At 41.6% G+C, this 20,957-nt stretch overlaps 1 protein-coding gene across 13 annotated transcripts in view; it reads right to left on the bottom strand.

Moving 5' to 3' along the window:
• Positions 1 to 20,957, bottom strand: part of ncam1a (neural cell adhesion molecule 1a) — a 231,098-nt gene that overhangs the window by 54,419 nt on the left and 155,722 nt on the right. For 8 of the 13 annotated variants that reach the window (XM_034607152.1, XM_034607153.1, XM_034607155.1 and 5 more), the window contains exons 2-9: positions 20,022 to 20,096; positions 18,199 to 18,408; positions 16,831 to 16,974; positions 13,290 to 13,427; positions 12,151 to 12,268; positions 8,741 to 8,901; positions 7,595 to 7,737; positions 667 to 696 (exon numbers count right to left, since the gene is read on the bottom strand). In XM_034607152.1, the coding sequence (XP_034463043.1) occupies positions 667 to 696; positions 7,595 to 7,737; positions 8,741 to 8,901; positions 12,151 to 12,268; positions 13,290 to 13,427; positions 16,831 to 16,974; positions 18,199 to 18,408; positions 20,022 to 20,096 (1,019 nt within the window). The remainder of the gene's footprint in view (positions 1 to 666; positions 697 to 7,594; positions 7,738 to 8,740; positions 8,902 to 12,150; positions 12,269 to 13,289; positions 13,428 to 16,830; positions 16,975 to 18,198; positions 18,409 to 20,021; positions 20,097 to 20,957) is intronic. The other 5 variants (XM_034607154.1, XM_034607163.1, XM_034607166.1 and 2 more) reach the window with 1 other exon arrangement.

Here is a 20,957-nt window from a genome sequence, read left to right as displayed (position 1 = left end):
CATTTCCCATCACTAGTTCCTCCTGAGAAACTTGGACGTCAGATTCAAAAAGACTTTAATTTACTTCAACTGTGTTGGATAAATAAAACGATGTGTTCGGCTTTATTCCACAGACCTGTTTATAAATGAGGCTCCGGGCGTTTTCACTGTTGAACAAACATGCAGACTCCGAATCAGGCGACACCACTGAAAACCACTCTGTTAAGATTTAGTAGAGCTCGGTGAGTTAGAGGCACCGCCGGCCCGCAGCAGAGCAGACAGTGTTTTCTGCGTGACCTCGCAGAGACGCTGGACCGACCCACAAACCCCTGCAGGAATCGAACTCTCCCCTAAATTCGAGGTGAGTCGGAGAAGTAACCAGACCGTGCTGCAGGAAATCACAGCACGCTACAAGGCCTGAGATCTGCTTTGAGATATCAGTAAACAGGGACAAGTAAATAGGGCAAAGCCTAAACGTGTGCTGGAACTAAATGGATTTAATGTACTGTACTACGCGTCTAATGGGGGGGCGACATATTTAGCGCACACGTACATGTGGTGCACGTTAGATGTGGGCTGAGCGACAACACTTCTGCTCTGCAGGCAAAAAAAAAGGAAACACAAAGGTGGTGGCGCTACTCGTGCTATTTACAACTAGAGTCAGGCTACAGCAGCTAGTAGCCATACCTCATATGTGTCTGGTCGCGTCCACGAATCCTAGAAGGGACAGAAAAGATGGAGGAAGCAAAAAGACAAAGAGCGGCACAGTGCAGCAGAGTGAGCGGTTTGAGAAGTAGCCACACAGACTGGACGCACCTGCAGGAGGTGCTTTCATTTCTCACAGAGAAACAGCAGAGGACTTTAAATGTTTTTTAACGTCATTAACTACAGAAACATATTCACTACATTGCTGCTGTTCACTCTCCGGGACACATCAGACTAATAATAATATTATATAATAAAAAGTATATCAGGGGAAAAGAAAGCAATTTTCTGGTTATCAGCTAGTTGTTTTTGTTTTGCATATGTTTTCAATTATAGGAAAATCAAGTGGCGCTGATTTAGAAAACTGCCAGTGAACGAGGTGATCCATCAAAGTCAGCTTTAGGTTGTGTATTATTAATAATAATAATAATAATACAGATGTGAAGCTGCGTTCAGACAGTGAGCAGCTACACGTGTTTCTATGTGAACATGGTGGCAGACGTGTACTGTAAAGAACAACAGGGCAGAAGCAGGAAAGAGCGATGACTGCTGCTCTCATGCATGTTCACCGAGTTCTTGATGGTTCACGTTTTTTCACCTCGCCACCATCGCAGCTCGTTGTGCGACCGTGACGGCGCCCACAGAAATAGCCAGGGAAACGGTAAAGGAGCTGATTTTACACCGTGTTATCAGGCAGGAACTGTGGCCGCGACTCCTGAGAGCAACTTACTGCTCAAAGTGATGAATTATGAAACTTAATTATCAAGTCCAAAGCAATACGTGTATATATGATTCATAGTTGTGGGCATAAGATGTAGAAGTAAACAACTGAGGAAGATTACAGCCGGTTCTCATTGGACAAGCCTGAATTATTTCTACCAACATGTATTTGTTACGAGTATGAATATGTTCGGTCATGAATAAATTATACCACTGTATTTAAATATTCAAAGCAAACAATATTAAAATCATGGAGTGTGAGGCTCTCTTCTTGTTGTTATAGTGTTGTTACAGTTTAGCTGATATTTACAGAAACAGGTCAAAAAGTCAAACAGGAGCATGTTTTTTCCAAAAGCAGCATCGGAGGCTTTTTTAGTTAATTATGAATTAATGTTTTGTGTAGAGAGAGAAATTAGAAATTAGAAGCACACTAAGGAAAACAGAGAACTTTAACATTAATCACACGTGAGCGATTACCCTAATCTTTAGACTTTGATTTTCTTATCTGAGCACACATCATCGTGGCAGTGTTTTCATTAACCAGTTTATTTGTTGTGTTGATAACAGGTACATACACATATTTCTAATCTCACCGTGTTGATAAAAGTTTACGGGATGAAATTGAACGTTCAATAATCCCGTCTCAGGAGATGACACGGTGATTAATTCACTTTACTTTTTCGTAGAGGCACAGTGAAAGCTGACTGTCCTGTCGTCGCACATCTTTATGATTTTATATTTCTGGATGTGATGTGATGGGGGGGGCACAATGGAGGACGGACGACGGCAAACACGAAAACTCGCTAAACGATTACAATTAGTGACAGCGAGCGCCGGGTGATCAGCGTGATTTCCAGATGACGGCAGCATTAAATCAAAAACGAATGTGACAGTGATGGATGTGGACGAGCGGGATGACGAGTCGGTGACAGATGTGAACGGGAGAACGGGGGCGAGTCCTAGTTTTGCAGTTCGAGCATCACATCCAGTAACTCGCAGGCCATGAATGTGCTGTGTGAGCGCTTCCACTGATTGACAGTGATGAATTACACAGTTAATGGAACAAACTATTCAATTTTATTCCTCTCTTCTGATAATAATTCTCCCGTGTGCCTCACTCAGTTTGCATTTGATGTAAAAAAAAAAAACCCAGCACAGTGATGATTTTATTATTCACGGAAGCGTCTTGTAAGAGCTAAAAATGGGAAGTTTGTCCCATTTCGGCCTTGAGGTCTCTCAGAATCAAAAGAGTGTGAAACTAGTGTCGCTCAGACGCCTCGAGCAAACTACTTAGACTCCGCTGTCACTCTTTTTTAATTCTGTGAAATGTTTACCACGGCAAAGCCATTATGTTCCTGTTTTTTTTCTTCTCCTGGCATCAAACTGAGGTGGAGACGCGCCGCCAGGGGAAACACTTTCTTTTTATGCATCACAACTTTTGGCACAACACCCCGGCTTCACCACGCCGCATTAGGCTGCGCTGCACTGTCAGGTAAAAAATAAAACCGCCGCCACCTCCGCCGCCGCTGTTTGGAAATTTCAGGTTTCATCCGTCCTTTGCCGATTGTGGGTTTGTGCACATTCCAAGTTCGTTTCAGCTTCTTCGACTCTTTTCACGGTGACTGACGCGCTTCAATTACTAATTAGGCTTGATGTTGAAAGGCTATTGGCAGGTTGGCGTTAATTTAAAGTTGAGTCTGAGATTTCTTTATTGAGAAAAGCAGTTTGAGGGATCGTGTAAATGTGCCAAAGCTTTGAAAGATCTCGTGGAATGACATTACCACGGCTGGTGAATGACAAACAGCCGCTGCTGCTCCGAACCTCCACAGAATGAGGAGGATTCTGGTTCGTTCCAAAAGGAAAATAAAAGCCAAAAGGAGTTTAACTTTTCATGGAATTGCATTTATGGGAAATATCGACATAAATAACCTGAAGATGAAAAGGTGCATACCATGGCTGTTAACCATAGAAGTATATTTGTTATTTTTGACACAGGATATATTTTCTTAAAATGTTAATGCATTGCCACAAGGTTCCAAAGTTTGAAAAAGCGAGTCAGTCCGGTTTAATTTTGACAAAACACAAAAACATGTTCGTGGCTCTTTTGGCTGAAGCAAAGAAAACTTGGATGCACTGCAAAGTTTAAATCTGGTCACTGCTGTGTTCTATTTCAAATGTTTTTGTATTCACCAATCATCACACAACTTTTAAAGTAATGATCTCTTGAACCAAAATAAGAATATATGATATAGTCATAACAAATGCATCCTAATAAACAAAAAACTAAACTACAGGAGCTCTCTTTAATCATTGTGATAAACCCTACGACACAATGAAGAGAAGCAAAAGTCAAGGACAACCCAAACTAAACTTATTTCTACTGTGCTCCTCAATGTGAAGTTATATCATATATATCATATATATATATCATATATATATATATCGTATCCACCATCAACAATAAGTTTGGGGTTGACAGTGAGAAAGAGTCAATCAATTGTGTGTTATCTATTGTGTTGGGTTTGCCAAAAAACTACTGTGCAGAGCTATTCTAAGAAGAACTTTTTTGGTCTTTTCATGAGATTTGTTATTATTATAGATCGTTCATTCTTTCTGGATAAGATTCTAGAAATCTTAAAATCAATTTAACGTTATTACATTAAGGTTGATCAGTTTTATGGTGATACTATCTGATGTTGTGTTGCAGGGCAGCTTTAAGGTATAATTCATTGCACTGTGTTCTCTGAAAACAGCCGGACAGAGCCGGAAAGTGAAGTAGGACACTGCGCCCCGTCCCTGTCCTCTGGGACCAGACAGGACAGGTGCTCTCACCGCATTCACTCCAGGAATAGTGCACCTACTGTTCCACGCGTACATCATTTGTCACGGTGCATAACAACCGTGGTGGATGAACCATTTTCACACAGACAATTTCATTACGAGGCAGCGCACACAAGAGAGAGCAGCCAAGAGAGAGCGAGGATGTGGCTGAGCAGGAAAATTAAACAAGAAGTCAAACATCAGATGTGTTATTTTCTGTCTGAACCACGTGAAGCTCTCAGCAGCGCAGCAGGTGGAGGCCTTACGGAGCTTTCATGCACTGTTCAATACTTAAAAGTGATAAAGAGCTGGTTTACCTCACACACGATAATGACCTACTTTTATTAAAAAATTTAGAATATCGGGTCTTTCAGGGAGTGATTTAAACCGCAGCACAGACTCGGGCATATTCAAGGGTATTACAGATAAAAAAGCCTTAAAAAGGTAGAAAGTCATATTATTATAATTTCGCTTTTTTTGACAAGTCATATTGTGCCCTCGTGGCCTAGTTGCGAATTCTCCAAAGGCTGTGAATCAGTCCGTAACTCAACGAGAAGGTAAATCTGCAAGGGGAAATATACCTCGCACCTACAGTAACTTCCCTTATTATCAGAAGTAATATGAAGATGGATAATAATACCTCATCTCTTGCAGCAGCTATTTTAGCTGCGAGCGGAGGCAGAAGTGTTTCTCCTCCATCCGCAGACCTGCTACCGGCAGCAAGGTAATTATCTTAATACTGTTTACTGCATTCACAGCAGAAAATTACCACTCTGAAGTGACTAATCCATCTCCTGCTCGCACCAGGCACGTGTCACAATGGACCATTAAGATGGATTTTTCAAAATTATTCCATTTTAATGAGCTGATAAGAGCACGACAATAGGCTCGGGATCATATTCTCTCTTCCGGCTGGCAACTGCCGACACGCTGGGACCAGTGTGACAGGGAGAAAAATGCACAAGGATGATATTCACGGCTCCCACGTCAGGAGCCCTTCGCCGTGTTCTATGGCGGAAGCTCTAATCCAGTGTTCCAAGAGAAGAACGACGAGATACTGAGGAGCAGGACAAAGACCTGCAAACCTTATGTGGCTTCATGTAGCAATTTGCTGTTCAAATAAAAAGTCTCAGGTAGAATCCTATTTTGTGATGAGGTCTATCTTTCTATCCATCTATCCATTTATCCATCCTATCATATCCATCTGGCGTATTGTATCGCACTGTATCGTTCCTTATCGAATCGAATCTATCATATCGTATCATGTCCTCTCTCTCATGCTCATATCATATCATATTTATGGAGACTGTGGCTGAGGGGGTAGAAAAGTAATCCTCCAACTAGAAGGTCAGTGGTTCAAATCCCAGTCCAATGCCGAAGTGTCCTTGGGCAAGATGCTAAACCCCAAAAAATTACCTAATTGAAATTGTTAGTTGCTTCAGACAGAAGCGTCAGCTAAATGATATTCATTCATTACATGGTAGTGTATCTATGGTATTGCATTGTATCATATTGCTTCAAATCTAATTGTATCTATGGTACCTATTGTATCGTGCTGTATCTATCATGTTACAACGTATCGTATCATATCTATTATATTGCATCATATTATATTGTATCTATGTTATCTATCGAATCATATTGTATCTATCATATTGCAACTATTGTATCATTCACATCTATCTATCCTATCAATGGAATCTATTATATCTATCATACCTATCGTATCTATCTATGAAACAGACTTTATACTTGTATTTAATCCTGTGTCCACTCAGCGGATCATTACAACAGTTTCCCAGAGAATCATAATTGAGGTCATAAAAGTCGGGTTTTGAAACAGAGATTGACTCGCGGCCTCCAGATTGTTACGCAGAAATAATTAAACTAGTTTGACTGGAATCATTTTCTCTTTTTCAAACCACTCTCACTTAACTTTCAATGAATTCTGAGCCATTATCGCAGCGATTGTAGCAGCAACAGTCCCTTTTAAATGCTGAGTGAACTGTTGCATACACTCCTAATAATGCTGGAGAATATCATGGCGTTGCGGCGGCTGGATATTGGTTTAATCAGCTCTCTCTCTCTCTCTCTCCTCTTACACTCAGGATGGAGGAGTATACAATCATTCATGCAAGTCCAGGGGCATTAGAGAAGGATGCTGAAAGTTTAGAGAGAGATGAAGGAATCGGAATGTGACTGTACAAAGAGCACGTTCAGGTGGCAACGCAATTAAGGTCGAGGTTGGGAAACGAAAACAGCAGCGTCAGCGGTTTATTGGCCGGGTGATTGGCTTTTAATGATGTGCGATGGACGGGGCCGGGAAACAAGGTCGACGGCAATGAATTCAAGATTAAATGAGAAACACAAGTGAGTGGACGAGTGACTGATCTGGTTCAAACGCATCAATGTCAATATGAGATGATGCATTAGCTCCCGTGATGGATTGAAGTCACACCCTGGTTTTCTGGAGTAAAAACGACAATTCAGCCGAAAGTTTGTCAATGACAGCTTCGCCTCAACGTGTCGATGGACCGCTCGACGATTCGTGAACTGGACAAAACGATCTGTGTTTTCTCTGAACTGCGCTGATTTGATTATTTTACAGAATAATGTGCATTTATGTTGACATCTTGATTGTATTTGTAATTTGGTTTAAATGTAAAATATCAAGCCTTAATTACATCTCTTTCTTACAAGGGTTTAATAAATCGTTTTGATACGTTTATCTGCAGATAAATCGGTATCTGAAATATTTTACTTATTAATATCGGTATCAGCATCAGCCCCAAAAAACGACCATCTTGGTTGGACTGGAGCACAGTTGGTCGCCAGTGTCTGTTTCTCTGTTTACTCTGCATTCAATTTAATTCAATTCAATTTAATGCACTATTCCTAGAAAGGAGCTGTATGAATTTATTCATGCTCTAGAAACTTTAGAATTCTATTAAAAAAAACGCTTTAAAAAACGCTTTGTGTTTTTCTCCTAATATACAGAAGAGGAGACTTTCATCATCATCAAAGAAAGCGGCACAGTGCACGAGGAGATATTTGAAATGTCTTGCATAAATGTATTACATGAATTCAAACATTTATTCCTTTCTGCAGTGTGCTGGTGTTAAAGGGCACTTGGACATTTCTATCCAAAGGGCCTGTGCTGCCTTAGATTCCTTATTGAAGAGATTCTGCTGTTATTTAATGACGTTAGGAGGAATTCAGTCCCGGCCAAGACTCAGCAGAGGCTCTTTATGCCCCAATAGCTCCCACATAAGGACATTAATTTTCATCTGGTTTGCTAAATAATTATCCTTTGACTTAGTTGGGGCTGTTTAAAAGCCATTATCTCGGTTAAAAGAAGAGGAGTCTGTACCTGCTCTCCTTCGGTAAACACCCTGTTCTGAAAGCTCCAGGAGATGGTGGGCGTGGGGTCGCCCGAGGCCTCGCAGGTCAGCGTGACCTGCTCGTCAAACTCGGAGGCAGTGTGGTTGTTCAAGTAGGTGATCTTGGGTTGCACTAGGAAAAAGAAAAAGACACCCCAGCGTTACTGAAACAGGTTTTATAGACATATTTATACTTATCAGTCCACACGGAGGTTTTTGCTTGTTGCAGCTCATATCTGATCTCAGTGTTGTTCTCTGGAGGTAAATTATTGTCGTTCTACAACAACCTGCTCTGGCTTTGTTTTGCTTTTTGCAATGGACAAATGTGAATGCACACATTTTATGAAGTGGCACATTAAAGCTTTAGTTCTAATTAAGTTAATTACACCTTTCAGACAATAAACAACATAACAGTCAAGTTCTCTGGATGCTTAGTAAATGTATTAATTATTTTTCCTCTTTTATTTTGGCTTGTTTTTGGTCTCCACCAACTCCTGAGGAAAATAATTGTAGTCTCTTTCGCCTCGTTTCCACAACTTCAACCAGAAACGTTTCACATTATTTTGCAAAAAAATTTAAATAAAAGTTGAATAACTATGGGAGGCTTCATTACTATATTAATTTAGTTTTTTTCTTGCTTAACCAGCATCTTAAAGCAATATCTCTGCAAAATCCTGCAGATCGGCTGCAAAAGTTGTCTGATAACTCTCTGTGGTTTTCATCACTCTGACACCTCTCACATGATACGACCATTTCATCCATTGTTTATACAAAAAACGTGAGATTAGTGCAGGTTTCAACACCTATTTCACTTTATTAAATTCATTAGAGTGTTTGGAGGGTTTAATTCCCCACTGACACGGGCTATAACAGAGCTGCACTGCAAATGTCCTCATCGAGAGGAAGTCTAGTGTGATATCTCTGAGTGTCCTAAGGGCCGGCTTAATTAGTTTCCAGTAGGACATGCTTTTCTTTAAACTGTACGTTGGGGCTGTGTTACCCTGCAAGCAGCCACTGGAGAAGCTGCAGCAGACGAGTGTGTCCTGCAAATGTCAGTAAGTAGAAAGAGAAAAGGCCACGGAGAGAAAAAAGAGCCACGGAGTTGATGGTGTGATGATGGAAATGTATTCTCTTACCAAACACGTTGAGGCTGACTTCCTCCGCCTTCTCCCCCGCCTTGTTCCTGGCGATGCAAGTGTATTCTCCTTCATCCACTTTCGTGACATCTTTTATTTCCAATTCTGAGCCGTCCTCGTTCAGGCCGTACTTATCGCCCGTTTCAAGGACGACGTTGTTACTGTAGCAGAGGGGGGAGGGAATAAAAAAAAAGAGGGAATAAGACGTGGCGGAGATCAGATGCGTTTCGAGAACTCGAGGGCTCCATCACACATTCCTCACCGACAACGATCTAGTTTTATCTCAGGAGGAGAGCAAGGAAAACCGGAAAAAGTTGGGGTCCCTGAGAACATCTCAAACATTTCCACAGATTCGGTTTGCCTCAGCTCTCCTCTGGCCCTCACACCTGTATTTTAAAAAAGGCCACGCACCAGTTTAATGATGATGATAATGCATGTTTTCCCACTTTTGCTCCTGAGCACCAGAACTTTTGTGTGTGTGCCTGAGCAGCAGCTTTTCAGAGGCATTTTGCAGGGAGACAGTGATTGACAGCCTTGTCAGCAGCACTGGGAAACCAGAACAAATAGAGCTTTACCCCTTTTCACTGCTTCACCCATCTGTCCTCCCAACAACCACACCATCCGTCTGATCTCTCTTCAGGCCACGGTGAGATCTTCTGCATCTCGCTCCGTCCCAGGATCCCAGGGTTCAATATAGTCTTATTCACTCACATTTGAAAAAGGAGCAGCAGCATTTAAAGATTCATCTGCAGAGGAGCTGCTGCACGACGGGGGTGAATGATGTGTCATGGAACTGCTGCATGAGGAAACGTTTTTCTCCCGTTCACTCTGAATACTTGAGTTATTGAGAGATTCTACACCAGCTAATGGAGAATCAATTATCAGAGTTGTGTAAAGTCAGAACTTATTACCTAGAAAGAAAGAACATAGATATTCTTGTGGGGTTGTATTTAGTGTTGGGGGCTAAAAGCCGGCTCCATTTTTGAATTTAGTTCCAGGTCGGTCGAATACATAAAACGATTTTTAACCTTCGGTGCCCATAAACAAAACATATATCTCTCCTCATTCCCCCCTTTTCTCTTTTTTAGCCAAAAGGCAATTTAGAAAATACAGCATGCTCCTCATTTCCAGCCTTTGCTGACTCTTGGTTTTTATGCCAGACTATATCACCTTCAGCTAATTAATGTTCAGTAACTTGTACAAAGGCCAGAATCCGACTTGGCTGCGGTTTATTTTACATGGAGCTTGTGTCTGTGCTAAACCCCATCTGTCCAAAGAACCAAGAACCAAGAACAACTTGTTAATATGGTTATGGTTGTATTTAGTTTTTCAATAAAACAATATTCAATAGCTTATACCATAATTTATCCATTAGAACTAATGGATTTAATCTTTTTGAAATAAATAACTAATTTCTATCATAAACACCTGATTTCATGTTGCTTCCTTTTTTAACCGAGTCATTTAGACTGTTTTTGATTCTAATACGAACAGAAGATGTTTAAAGACTCAAATTCAAACTAAAGATATTTAATAAGCAACTGTCAATGTCTCAGGGATCGGTGGATTCATTACTGTATTGAGATACATAAAAATGATTTTGAACCTTGACCCTAGTTGTTCCACAAGAAACACTATTGTCAGTTCCTTCATTTCCATCAACATCGTGATTTTGACGATGCAAATACGATGCTAAATTCTGAATCTCTTTTTAACAGGAACATGAGGCCAAGATTCAATTCACCAGAAGCTACAGCATCAAGGTGCAGCTTCACTTCACATGTTCCAGCTCCATACCAACCACATGAAAACGGCTAGAGTTTAATATTAGCATTTGCAAAGTGTGAACCTGCCTAACAGGACTCATCAAAGGGTTTCTCCCCTTGATACAGTCGTGCAAATACAAATGCATGTAAAGCTCATCATTTCTCCCACGCAACAATTTGCAGACAAGACCGTGCAAAATTCATATTCATGCCGCACTTTCAAAACACGACCAAACACCAACTCCCTGTAATTTATGTCGTGCATGTGCAATCCTCCTAAAGGGAGCACAATCACTTTCCACAAACAGCCTGGTCAGAGAGGCTGCGGGACGCAGGCGGCAGCACCACAGAGACTTTACGTTGTTTTATCTGAGACTTGATCAGAGGAGCCAATTTATAAACAGGCACAGACGCCGCCAGCCGTGGTGGATTAGAACTAAACCTGAAACATGCAATTTGCACTTCTAGTCGGTGTTGAGTTGTTCTTTCAGAGGAGGGCTTGTCGAGAACAACCTGATTTGCATACGTTTTTAATGAATACAATAAAAACCAGCCAGCCATTGTGTGTGAGTTTTATAAAGAAGTCTTTCAGCACATAACAGCCTTTTTCAACCTGTGTGAGCCCCTTTATTCCAAGGTTCTACCTTCACATATTATAAAGGTATTTGAAGATGCTACATTGAAATAATGGGACACATGCAGAGACCGAACTGACAACGAGCTCTTAACTGGATAAAAATCAATATGTCTGAGTGTAATTTTTCAAAAGATCCTTTCATTTCATTTTTTTTTCAAATCACCAGTTTCTCATTTTTACATGACTGCATCAGATTCCGTCGCAAACTCGCCCTGACTCTACAGGATCTTGTTTTTCCTCCCAGTGAATCCAGTGTGCAGGGACCAGTTGGATGTAAAACAGTTAAATAATAGATCCCGAGTGTTTGGTCACTGAAAGCGGTGCCTTGTCCTTGGCAGCAACAACCCGACAACGCTCCCTAAAACTGTCCAGCTGATTAATACTCAGGCCTGTGACTCAGATGTGATACGGGCTTCACACTGCATCCTGCTACTAAAGGGCACAGCCTCACCCTCACGGACGTGTCACAGATAAAGGCAAAACACTTTACTGCAAAAGGCAGATTAGAAAAAAAATAAAGTGATGTTCGTAACTTCGTGGACTTTTTTCTTTGTCGATTTTAAATTCTTTACAGGATAAAAAAAACAACACAACATCAGGATGATTTTATTAAAATGACAAAGTGCTATCTCACCACTCCGAGCTTTGGCTGCTCAGGTAAAAACAACACAAAGTTCCTCTGACAGTGCACAAACACACAGCACCTGCAAAGTGCAGTAATGCTACACACAATGTTGAGCTCGGCAATTTGTGTTTGATGCATTAATCATTTTTGCTGCATTGCTCAACATCATTGTTATGTAACTTTATCTTATCCGGCAGATTTTACTCTAAGAAAAAGATGTTGCCTTGTTAAGATCGATTGTACTTCACTGATGAATCCTTCCCGTAGTTCTAATATGAAAGTTTCTGATTAAGGTTAATTAGATTCCACACCCTCCCGAACCCCCCCCCTACTCGTGTTACATCCCATCAGAACAGGTGAGTGAGAGCAGTGGAGGACGTACTGTGCCCAGGTGACGGTGGGTTCAGGGAAGCCGTCGGCATCACAAGCCAACAGAGCCGAGCCCCCGATGTCAGCTGTGGCGTTGACCTCTGACTGCCTGGCCCGGATGGTGGGAAGCACTGAGACAGAGAAATGGATACAGATTCATTAGATTTACATTGAACACACACAGCAAGTGAGTAAAAAGTTATTTTCTAATAGATTCTCCTCATTTATAGATTCAAACCTGATGTTTTTGGACCCTTGCGGTCAGTGGAAACAAGTTGTGAGCAAATTAATTATCATTATCATCAGCTTTCACGTGGTGAGCTTTGCAGGGGGTGGACACTTGTATTGAAATAATTTGCTTTTATCCGTGATTGATAACCTGCTGTCTGTAATGACCGGAGCTAATTATTTACAAATCCATTATTTACCACTGATGCTTTTTTCTGGAAAACACATTATTTACACTTACTAAAAACTAGAATTACTGCACTGCCGTTGTATGCCTCCGCCAACCAGTGCAGTTTCTGTGCACATATTTCTATATACTTTTTTACAAATTCATATAAGGTCACTGTGACCTTTGACCTTCTACCATTAAAACATAATCACTATTTGAAAATCAAATCAAAAGTCGAAGAAATCCCCTCGAGCAGTCTTGAGATATCAGTTCATTCAGTCCAAAATTGAGTCCAAAATTGAATCAGTTCATCGTTGAGTCTAAGTGAATATTTGAACCACATTTAAAGAAATTCCCTGAAGGCATTCTTGAGTTAACTTCGTCACTTAGCAAACCTTGATTTCCTCAAGCAGAAAGTTTGTAGTTTGCCTCGTTACAGAATTATATACAGAACTAATAGTTTGTCATGAGAGTGTCGAAAAGAATCAGAAGGAACCTCGGTGCACTCTGGATATTTATACTGCAAACTGTCGTGTACTTTAAGTATGTTGGTCTGAACTGTGTCGTCGGACTAATGAACTGATCGACTGCTTCTGGGACAAAAACACTGAAGAACCATCAAGTCTTTAAAAAGGCAGATTTCAGGATGATCTTTGCTCCTGTGTCGAGCAGCAGCTCATTTTTAAAACAACGGGACAGGCGGGGTGGCGGGGCAGGGGTGGGGGGGCAGAAGGTGACAGAAATGTAGAGCTCACCATTAATGACGACCTTGATCATCCTGAAGTCGATTTCTCCCCTGGCCATGACCCGGGCCTCGCAGGTGTACATGCCCTCATCCGTCTTCTTGATGCCGCGGATCTGCAGGTGGCCGTTCATCATGATCCTGAAGCGAACTAGAACACAGAGAAGAGAACAGTGGTTTTCAAAGATCAGTCCGATCATACTGGTGCAACAAAAGACTGGAAGTAATCTTATCAATGGGGCCTTGTTTGGATTAAGAATAAAATGTACAGTTTCTACATGTTTTTTGCTTTTCCGAGCATTTGTGCCTCTGTCCTGCTGGGGGCGTGGTTTCGTCACGCAGCTCCTCGCCTGCACACCTCATCTCCTCCTCAACGCCACAAGCTGCTGCAGCACTTCAACCTGTTTCCTTCAGTCCTGTGGTACAAAGCCCCCCCCCTCTCTTACCCAGCCCTCACCTTCAACACAAGTTGTAATAAAACTACTCTAAGTGCTCATTGTCTCCTCGCCTGCGTCCCGTTTTGTTTTGGGCCCAAAGTTGAAATGAACTCGACTCCTACTCGCTCAGACAGGATATTGAAGGCGGATTAAAAAGTCCCAATTATGTCCACTAATGAGGCCGGTGGTTAAAAAGAAGGCCGAGGGCCCTGCCTGCCCACACCACACGGACGTTTTGCTGTGTTTTACACTATCATAGAGTCTGACAAACGTGTCGCACCTCTAATTAAAACCAGCAGTAAATGCACAGAGCGAGCTAAAAACAGGTTTTTAGATTTTATTCAAATACCAGGGTTCTGACCACATTTCAAAAATCCTTCAGAAAAGCAACTAAGTCGTTTCTGTTGTCTGTTCCTTACATGTGCAAAATGGCTAATTAGGCTGCACGTGTTAAACATAACGTTCACAGGCCATTTTCATCCACCTTGAGGGGGAAGGACTCACTTTTGCAGTGGTCCGATGCTGCCAGTTTAATTCTCATCATAGTGAGGGTTTATAGGATGTTTCTAATAGAGAAGCCTCCTTTTGTTACACAAATAAATTTAAAAAAAAGAAAGTCTGTGTGCCATAAAATCACTTGATGCACATAATTGTATACCGAGTGCTGGGAAAGGCGTGGGCTCGGGATAATGAACATTTTATTCCCATCACTTTATTGCACAGACATTTCCGTCTAAATGACCTGAACACAATTTTCAGGGAACTTGCACTTTTCCTTTCGGTGTTAAAATGTTTTGCTCACTTTCACTTTCACAAGCCCAATAAATTTCAGAAAGAAATACTGTACTTTTTACACCTAATTACATATTTACAGTTTTTAGACTTATAAGAACAATAATATTAGATAGATGTATAAGATAAGCTACAGCCCCACTGTGTCTGACATGAAAGTGCTGTTTACAGTGTGTTAAAGCATCACGAGTTCTGTCTCTACTGAAACTGACGCATTTAGCTGCAAATACTTTGATTTAACGACATTTTGAAGTTCTCAAAACATCTTCCATGTTCTCGTCCGTTTTTCTGCTTCCTGTCACGTACAAAGTGCAAAATCCTTCATGCACAGAAATGTGAACTAAATTATTCAGCTGCAGTAAAAAGTGGTGTTGAAGTATTTCAAGTCAGACCTCTGAGGGCTTCGAGTGGTATTTAAGTAGAAAACTAAATTCTACATTCAAGCGCATGCTACATTGACCCATAAAACAATGACAAAGTTTTGGGGTGGGTGGTTTTGACACTGAAACATGCAGCGTGTGGTTAGGGTCAACTGCTGCGCTGAGAAAAAAAAATTACATAAGACGCTTTGCAGTTTGCAGTGTCGGTTGCATTTAGTGGGTTTTTTTCCCCGGCGAAAAACACATTCCTTGACCAGAGTCCAGGAATAAAAGCTGCCTTAGCACAACACTGTGGTGACTCCGAGCTCTCCAGCGGTCACCGAGGGAGGGGTTAGCGAAAGGTTAAAATAGGCCCGGGTTCAAGTGTAAAACAAAACACAGTCTCCCGCTTCATTTCACCACATATAAGAAGGAAGTTTGAGCTCAACTCTCGGAGGCACAGCTGCTCTGGAGCACACACACACACACACACACACACACACACACACACACACACACACACACACACACACACTGGGGCTGCCGGATGAAACCATTTACATAAACTGTACATGAACATGTTTACTGCAGCGTTTAGGTTCCATCTCGTCTGTGACTGGCAGAGGAGATGCAGGTTGAGGAGATTTGTAATTTGTTTCTTTCGGGGAGGAAACGTCGGCTTGCAGGCGGCTCCGTTTCACAGCGGCAAACAAAAACTGTCCACGTAAAGTTAAATACCTCAGTTCTGTGTCACGCTCCGTCGAGCTAAAGCGTGTTTACTGGCAAAGCTGGAATCGTGTAGAACATAAGAACAAACAAAAAGGATTCGAATGCAGAGAAGTTCCTATGGAGCTTTAAATGCTCTTTGATTCTGGGCTTTGTTCCCGTGACAGTGACTCACCACAGGAATCCACGAAACGCTGTAATCAAAGCGGATTACGTCGAGTATTTTAAATACTCACAAAGTTTAGGAGGAATTTACTTTTGCAAACCTATGACGAGGTCATGGCTAGGCCACACCCGACATGTATGTTCCTCATGATTCAGGTTCATAATTACCTGTGCAAAAGAAAGTTATGTTTTTATTGGCATTTGTTTGTTTGTTTGTCAAAATTAAGTTTTGTGGAGGAAGATTACAATTTGAAGCAGATTCCTTATATATTATCTATATTTTTTTAGCATGACAAGTTTTAATTTGGGTAATGTTTAGTAAACGCATCACTTTCCTCATATGTCCACAGCTGCAGCTCCTCTTTTCAGCCTGTCTGAAACACTTGGTTTCAGCTCCTGTCTCTTTAAAGGCCCCCCCCCCCCCCCCCCCCAGCTCGCCCACTCTATCATGATTGGTCAACTGATTGCATTGAAGGAAAATTCACCCTCCGCTCTCGCTTTACTTGGATTCGTCAGGAGGCGTGTCCAATTAGCCGTTAGGTGTGCATGATGCAAATGTACCGACTTCACAATACATGGAAGTATTGGTTAGACTATTGACGCACGTTTCAGGAAGTTTTCTGAAGTGTTTTCTGGAGCCTCCCTTTAGAGCAGACTCTGGGTTTCGTAACTTTGCTGAACTTTTACACTGAAAAGCTGAAAAAGCATCAAAAGTCTCCTTTAAGAATTGAAAAAAGGGATTTTAAACCAGCTGACCAGCAGAACTTGTTTTTTTGCCTGTTAAAGTTGGGGCAAACCTTTTCTCCTTTCTGGATTGTTTCAGCCTCAGGAGCAGTCCTCTCTCTTGTTACTTTGGACAACTTGACTTCCTCTTTCATGCATCATCCATGAGGTCTCACCACCCTCCTGGCTGACAATGCATTGGGTTTGTTCAAAGCGGACGGGGCAGGAGGAGAAGAGGAAGAGCACAGCTAATTGATTGGAGAGAATGCCCTGGCAGACAGAACTGGCAGGCAGGAAGGGTGACGGCTCGGGGGGTCGGGCGGGCTGAGGATGGGACGGCGCGTTGGCTCACCGTCTTTGGCGAGTTGGATCTTAGCGCCCTTGTGCTTCCAGATGATGGTGGGTGGCGGTGAACTGATCACGTCGCAGACTATCTCGGCGTCGTCGCCGTCGTTGAACTCCTGCTGGCTCGGGGCGCTCTCGAAGGTGATCTTCTCTGTGGGGGGAACGAGACAGACACACAATTACACATGTATCTCGGTGTTCGGCCCGACATCTGAGCTGCAAACCCTCGTGTGGCATATTCATATTGCATGGGAGGAAGAAAAAATAAAAAATCTTACAGTTGATTAGCACCATAACGAGGCACCATATGCTGGGGCTTCTGCTTTGCTAATACATGTTTGGATGGTTGAGTCTTTATGTAATCACAGATGGCGTGGGAAGGTAGACTAGGTAAAGACAGTTCAAAGACGCGTCGTTCACACTGACAGCAGAGACACGTTCATTTGTCGTCAGACGTGTTTGGACCGAAGACGACAGACTAATGAACCGTTTGGAGATTTTAACACGTTTCGTCTGTCGTGTATATTTATAGTTTCTTATATTTTGCATTTGATGACAAAAATTCTATAATTTAAAGTGGAAATCACTTATTGTCTGGATTATTAGTGACTGAAAACTTTTCCAGTGAACATAACAGGTGGGGAATTATATTACCAACAAATTAAAGACAAAATCATTTAGTAGAATAACTGATATCATTTCTAGCTGATATTTTTAAATGTGCTATGACCCTGTGCAGAACAGAGGGAACAGGTTTTTATCTTTTATCGTTTCTCACATTTTCTTCTAAATAATAAACGATGAGAGTCGATCCCATGCAAGCAACAGCCACCACAGTTAAATGAAGCCATATATTAAGAACTGTACACCTTACATTAGTTATTATATTATTATATATAAAATACATTTGAGATAATCTCTATTTCATATTTTTAAACTCAGTAAAGAAGTTTGGAGATCAATGTCCTGCAGAGTTGATCCATTCCATTTCTGATTTTTCTTTTTGGCGGCTGCTCGTCCGTCCGACTTCAGCTCCGTCACCTCCGCCTCAGTTTGAATGTAACACAACAAACAACAACTCGTGGAGGTTTTCACATTCACATGTTTTTGTTTGTAAAGATGATGGTTTAGCAATTAAAAATATTAAACATCAATCAGACCACAGAGGCTAACTGATGTGAGCCACTGCAAACTTTTCAAACACAATAAAAAGTTCTGTTTCATTTGCTTCTAAACTATAAGAACTTTTCCTCTTTCTGCATATTTTTTAAAGACGTCTGGTTTGGTTCACGCAGACTTTGTAATAACGTTGATTAGATTCTCACGTGAACACAAACCGTTCGAACAAAAAGCCCCAAAACTCTTTAACACTTACGGAAGATCTTCACTTGGACGGTGGCCTGCGCCTCCTTCTCCCCGTTCTTTGCCACGCACTTGTAGATGCCAGCGCTGTCCACGTTGGCGTGGTATATGGTGAGGGTGGACATGGATTCATCGCTGCGGCTCACAAAGATGTCCTGCCTGTTGGGAAGGATCTTCTCCCCGCTGGGCGCATACCAGTCTATGTCTTTAGCATCTCCCACCACTGAGGAGGAAAGGACACATGAGGCGAGGAAGCAGGAATTCTTCATAGAATTCAGCTGATGCCAAATAAATGAAGAACACACGAAACTGTTTGTTGTCAAGGGAAATTCTGTTATTTAGCTTTTTCCTTTGCTCGGCCTCCTGCTTTCTTCGCATGATATCAGAACAATGTATTTCAAAGACGTTACTTCTCTCTACGCTCTCGTGATAATCTGTAAGTAAACACAAACCAAATTCAAAGTGAAGGATGAAACATGACGAGTCATTATAACTTCCACGAGTCTTGAAAGCTAATATCTTCACCCCATGCATCAAGAGCTCTTGTGAAGATCTCCCTACAGGAGACGTCTTTTTAAGATCACACCACATACGCAAACTAAAATCTATTTGCTCAGCAGGACGAGTGATTGAAAGGAAAATCAAACAACTCTTCCACATCATTTATTTTTTATAAAAGACCAGTGCTCTTTTAGTTCATGAAATTTTATTTTTTCTTGTTTCCATGTTTCTTTCATAGAGCTAAAACGTAAGAAATATCACTAAGTCAAATTAAAAATGTCAAAGCTTCATCCCTGGCACAAAGATATTGAGCTCTGCTTTTGTGAGTTCACCTTCACAAGAGTTTAAACACGAAGCGAAGGAGCAACCGACTTGGAGATGGAATCTATTTGATGCTGTTTGAGTATAATGATCATCTTTTAAAGGGTCAATTAAACAACTACAGTTCTACTACCAACAACGACAGAACAAAATACATATTCTGTTATAACTTTCAGATATATTTTTTGTTTTATTGATCCGAGGCTTTAAAGCAAAAATCTTAAAATTGGATGTTTCAACTCCAAATAATGGAGTTGAATGGACTTTTACTCGTGGTTCGCAATTAAGACTTATATAATACACCTAGAAATAGAATTAACGACTATGGTTGTACTCCTCTTCCAAGTGATTTGACAAAATTCCCTCAAGGAAGAATTGAGATACGTTTTGTGAGGCCACTGTGACCTTGAGCTTTGACCTTGACCACCAAATTCCAATCAGCTCACCCTTGAGTCCGAGTGAATGTGTGTACCAAATTTGGAGAAATTCCCTCAAGGCGTTCTGGAGATATCAGGTTCACTACTCTGCATGAGAGGATCCATCTCTGTTCGTAACTAGTAAAACAAACCTGTAATTTCCAGGTTCTTCCAGCTGACTTTTCTAATGTCTGACCCCATTATTCATGTGCAGAGAGCTGTACCATGTCAGACAGGTGACTCACCTAATGTACCGACTTACCCCCTGGATCTCAGACAAGCTGACAACTGCACATCTTCTTACATTCATCACTGGAAACACAGCGAAAGTGCAAGACCTCTCTCTCGTTATCTCCTCAGACGGCCCCTCGCTCCCTCCTCTCTCCAGCTCGCTCCCCTACCTGATCTGATCTCGGAATAAACGGCCAGACTCGTTCTGTTTCAGCGCTATCTCGTCTTATCTAGAATTCCTTTAATGTTTAATAAGTGTATATCCACTAAACCGACTTGTGTAACTGAATTAACAGGGTAATATTATACGCTGTACGCAGGAGGTGACATTTGCACCGATGCTGCATTAAATGAGAAACGCTCTTACCTTCGCAGAGGAAGAATTTGGACTCTCCCACGCTGATCTCTCCTTGCGTCGGAGTGATTTCCACCCGGATGGCGGCTGTGGAAGAGAAAGGAAGACAGAAAGAAATATATATACATTAGTCTCCAGGTTTCCCATCGCGACAAATGGTGACACAGGGGGCAAAGCACAATAAGGCAAGGCTCCAAATCAAATTGCTTTGCTCTGCTCAAAAAGAGCAAGCCTTCCTCATGCATACCCTCAATGAATGAAACTCCGGGATGAAATATTTATGCTCACTAGAGTGCAACATCTCCACATGCACACGGGTTATAAGTCTACATTTTCCTACAAGCACCTTGTCGAACTGCCACCTTGAAAGGAGGCGGATGTATTGCACATAAAAGTTGTAAAATTTTTACATTCTTCATATGCTTTTTTTGTGGGTTTCGTGTTAAAATAAGTTGAAGGTATTGAATCACGGTGGAGTTGATGCATCCCACTCTGCAGGAGCTGGGTGGAAATTTGCATTATTAAAGAAAAACTGAGATGGTGCATTGTTTAAGAAGCTCGACCTGCAGCCACACAAGTGTGAGCTGTCAATGAATCTTGTACCTGAGACCCCGACAGTTAACTTCACGAAGTCAAACACCTCATGACTGTGAAGTATTACAGCGTAGTCATGGCAACCGTGTGACAAATTATCAATAATCATAAAATAACTGAGTAGTTTGGATGGTTTTCATTTTTTAATAAGTTTTGGGGGTAAGCTGATCCTCAGTCCACTTTTAGATTTATGCAGTATCACTTTCTGAGGATTTATTTCTTCACTCAGTGTTTATAAGAGCCATCTCACTCAGTCATTCCAGGGCTCTCTTGTACTCGTCCCCCCCCCGGTCCCTGCTTCCCCCTGGCGGGTGATTTAAAAGGCAAAATGCCATAAATCAGAGAATATCCCTT

Source organism: Hippoglossus hippoglossus, chromosome 14 (genome assembly GCF_009819705.1).
Source record: "Hippoglossus hippoglossus isolate fHipHip1 chromosome 14, fHipHip1.pri, whole genome shotgun sequence".
Lineage (NCBI taxonomy): Eukaryota > Metazoa > Chordata > Actinopteri > Pleuronectiformes > Pleuronectidae > Hippoglossus > Hippoglossus hippoglossus.
This window is presented reverse-complemented; position numbering and strand designations above follow the sequence as displayed.